Source organism: Eleginops maclovinus, chromosome 4 (genome assembly GCF_036324505.1).
Source record: "Eleginops maclovinus isolate JMC-PN-2008 ecotype Puerto Natales chromosome 4, JC_Emac_rtc_rv5, whole genome shotgun sequence".
NCBI lineage: Eukaryota > Metazoa > Chordata > Actinopteri > Perciformes > Eleginopidae > Eleginops > Eleginops maclovinus.
The window spans coordinates 2,766,708-2,771,173 of NC_086352.1; the positions used below are offsets into that span (position 1 = coordinate 2,766,708).

Below are 4,466 nucleotides of genomic sequence, written 5' to 3' on the forward strand. Positions count from 1 at the left end.
CCCTGCTCTAAACGTTCCTTTATAGCCCCATCACAGGAAGTGATTTGAGGCTGGCAAAAAATGTTCTGATTCAGTCGGGCAACAAGCTTAATCCATGGCTTGTTAGCCACCTCCATATATGCCATTTTGAGGGCAGCCTCTTTGGCCTCTCTACACGAGGCCCTCTTCCACTCTCAATATCAAAGCCCAAAACAGCTGGGTCTATATCTGGATGGGTCGTTCTGTCAGCCTATGGTTGGAAGGCAGGACCCAAACCCAGTACAGAAACCAGAGTGGTCATGGCTGGGCCGTAACAAACACCATGCTCCAACATAAGATGCTCTTCAGTTTTTGTTTTGTTGATATTCTGTCTCTCACTGCTAAAGTAAAGCTACCGTAAAAATTGCACACTGCTCATTTCTTTGTCAGTGGGTAAAGTAACTAAATTGTCAGGGGATCAAATACTTATTTCCTCCACTGAATAAAAGAGGGAGTGATTTAATGCTCAGTTAAAGTAGAGCTCTTAAATACCTACACACTTTAACTTCAGTCAGGTTTTTAATGCAGGGTGTTTCCTTGCTGCATGTCTGTTTATATCTCACTGAATGTAATCCCGGTATGATCACATTCCTCTGGTAAGGCTGGTTATGAGACTAGAGGAAGAGCTGCAGACAGGGAGGAAGTGAAACTGAAAGCAGGGAGTCAGACTGCCAGACTCCATTTCACACTTGGACAGAGAGGAGGAGGACAGGGTGAGTGTTACACCAGGCTCTGCTTTAAACACATTCATTCTGTACTCTGTTAGACTGATGTCAGAACATCACTTCTGGATTAAAGATCAGCGTCCTAGAGTCCAATGAGACTTCTGCAAGAGCTGTACAGTTTTTATTTCCTGGTTTCTGATTCAGAGTTACATACCATGTGACAGCCCAGCGCAGTCAAGATGGGAGCGGACCGTCTGAAGTCTGACTGATGTATTTTAACCAAGGTGTGTGTGTGTGTGTGTGTGTGTGTGTGTGTGTGTGTGTGTGTGTGTGTGTGTGTGTGTGTGTGTGTGTGTGTGTGTGTGTGTGTGTGTCCAGTGTTACTGGTTTATCTCTCAGACTGCAGAAAATGAGTGGTTTAAAAGATGAGGAAGAGGACAGATCTCCAGTCTCCAGCTGTCTGTCTCTGAAGAGTGACCGGTCTAAAGAATATCCTCCAGACTTCAGGAATGAACCTGGACCCTCAGACACAGAGTAAGAGTCTCTACTGTAACCTGACCTGAAGAGGATTCAGTTTCTATGTTACCTGATAATCTAACCTGTTCTTTAATCATTTCCATGAGGGCAGTACAGGAATACACTAAATAAATAGCTGTTCCAGATCTGCTCTGAACGAACCTGTATAACAGTATATATACAGTCTGTCCTCTAACCTGTATAACAGTATATATACAGTCTGTCCTCTAACCTGTATAACTGTATATATACAGTCTGTCCTCTAACCTGTATAACTGTATATATACAGTCTGTCCTCTAACCTGTATAACTGTATATATACAGTCTGTCCTCTAACCTGTATAACTGTATATATACAGTCTGTCCTCTAACCTGTATAACTGTAAGTCTGTCCTCTAACCTGTATAACAGTATATATACAGTCTGTCCTCTAACCTGTATAACAGTATATATACAGTCTGTCCTCTAACCTGTATAACAGTATATATACAGTCTGTCCTCTAACCTGTATAACTGTATATATACAGTCTGTCCTCTAACCTGTATAACAGTATATATACAGTCTGTCCTCTAACCTGTATAACTGTATATATACAGTCTGTCCTCTAACCTGTATAACTGTATATATACAGTCTGTCCTCTAACCTGTATAACAGTATATATACAGTATGTCCTCTGACCTGTATAACTGTATATATACAGTCTGTCCTCTAACCTGTATAACAGTATATATACAGTCTGTCCTCTAACCTGTATAACAGTATATATACAGTCTGTCCTCTAACCTGTATAACAGTATATATACAGTCTGTCCTCTAACCTGTATAACAGTATATATACAGTCTGTCCTCTAACCTGTATAACAGTATATATACAGTCTGTCCTCTAACCTGTATAACAGTATATATACAGTCTGTCCTCTAACCTGTATAACTGTATATATACAGTCTGTCCTCTAACCTGTATAACTGTATATATACAGTCTGTCCTCTAACCTGTATAACTTTTCTCTCTCATAACTGAATTGTAAAGACAGCGTCCCTCAAACACAAAGCTCCAAACAAGTCTAAAAACCTTTCATTGGTTAAACAGTCAGAAGTCAGAATCTGCTCTTTAATGAACTAATGGTGTGTGTAAAACATGTGTTGTTTCCACAGACAGAGAGCAGAGGCTCCAGTCTCCAGCTGTCTGTCTCTGAAGAGTGACTCTCAGCATAGTACACTAAGGGAATAACCTTTTCCAGCTCTGCTCTGAGCGAATGGTCAGAACCTCAAGATCTGTAGAAACAAAATTCCATATTATGTATGGAAATCAAAAAGCACAATGAGGAACAAACAAATAATAAGTCCATAAACAGAAAGCACTGCAGCTAGGACTGTTGACCATCTCTGGTTCCTTTGAGTAGTCTGTTCACAAAGTATTTCTGGATCTTGATTGAAATTGTTTGTGACAGTTAACGCTCGAGAGAGACGGTGAGGTCCATCCCATAGTGTTGCTCCTAATATGGATAAGCTGTGTGCTGTAAGGGTTGTTCTGCAGGGCTTTCTACACACACTGGTAGTTTGCTTGGGTACTTGCTGACTGTAATTTGGAACTGATTTTGGACATTTTGGGGCACTCTGTTGTAGAAGATATCGTGCATCACCAGCGCTGTTTAAAGTGAACCAGGTCAACACATTTGAACAGATTGAGTTTTAAATAGCGGTGTTGTGTGTTCACATGTTCCTACACCACATATTGTTCTTAGTACTGTTTTTGGGATACGATTATTTCTTGTAGATCTGTTATGTATGTGTGTCCCCATATTTCAGAGCAGTAGTTAATGTAAGATAGAACGAGACTATCATATAGAGTTCTGAGTGCTGTCTCATCAGAAGTGTTCCTCGCTCGATAAAAATACCTATTGTTTTAGATCAGTGGTTCTCAACTGGTCAAGCCTCAGGACCCACTGTCTCCTTGCTCCATAAATCAGGAGCCACGGTTTTGAACATATATATCTATATCTAAAGAGATAGATATGCATGCAAGGCAGATTATATCCCTTCACAGAACTAAAGTATACTTCTTTTAAAAGTGTAAACTGGTGAGGGTCATCACGCTTTCTAGAATCAGAATTGAACTTTATGAAATAAAGAAGACAAATATGTTTTGTATTAAATAAAAAGACAGACTTGGAACCAATCCTGGAAACTCACCACACAGGAAGAATGTGACATGTTGAAAACCCAACCCCTGAGACTTTCTAAATACTAACATGTAAACTACACATTCTGGTACTCTGAGAGGACCATAAATACATCTATTATTACCGACATATTTAATCATCTTTATGCCATTTCTCTTTACTCTGTTCTGCCAGCTGAAGCTGCTGCTCCTCACAGAGAGGAGAAGCTGTGTGGATTTAGACTGTGGATAAGGGTAGATAGCCCCCATTGTTCTGGGGGTCAAAATGAAAGACAGCCTTCACATGTTTTCGTTATACAAAGGAACGTTAAATCTCATGGATGTATAAAGAGTAGTTCTACTGCAGGTATTCTCCGTGGGGACCAACATGCAGTAATGTTGATCAAAACTGTTTCTGTTCTCCGACATTTCCAGTCCAACCGCTTTGCACGCGCACCATTAGAAATGTTGGCCTTCAGAATAAAAGGTTTTTTTTACTTGGGTATCTGCGACCCACTTTTGGGTCGTGACCCACCAGTTGAGAACCACTGTTTTAGATAGTTTAGTTTGTACCTAACTCATGTGATGCTTCCAGTTCAGTGTGTCATCATCACGGAGTCCCAAAAATCTGGTGACAACAACTTTTTCAATATCTGCATTCCAGATGCGTATAGAGGGATACATATTGCTCATACTCTTTGCATTCAATAACACGTCATTTGTTTTATTCACATTAAGGGATCATTTGTTGGCTGCGAACCAGCTGCACAGTTTAACTTCAGTCAGGTTTTTAATGCAGGGTGTTTCCTTGCTGCATGTCTGTTTATATCTCACTGAATGTAATCCCGGTATAATCACATTCCTCTGGTAAGGCTGGTTATGAGACGAGAGGAGGAGCTGAAGACAGGTGAGGGCGTTAAAGGTGAAGCAGGAAGTCAGACTGCCAGACTCCATTTATTCAGTCCGTACTCTAAACTTTATACATTCATATGTACAGTCTATCCTCTAAACGTTCCTTTATAGCCCCATCACAGGGAATGATTGGGGGGCTCAAAAAAATTGCTGAGTCAGTGGGGAACAAACTTTTAAACCAGCGTTAGCCAC

The 4,466-nt window shown here is 40.6% G+C and overlaps 1 protein-coding gene across 1 annotated transcript in view; it reads left to right on the forward strand.

Annotated features, from left to right (window-relative positions):
• Positions 1-490: 490 nt before the first annotated feature.
• The window catches only part of LOC134862713 (NACHT, LRR and PYD domains-containing protein 12-like), an 82,024-nt gene continuing 78,048 nt past the window's right edge, over positions 491-4,466 (forward strand). Inside the window, 2 exon segments of the mRNA XM_063880734.1 lie at positions 491-731; positions 1,062-1,217. Coding sequence (XP_063736804.1) covers positions 1,093-1,217 — 125 coding nt within the window. The 5' untranslated portion in view covers positions 491-731; positions 1,062-1,092.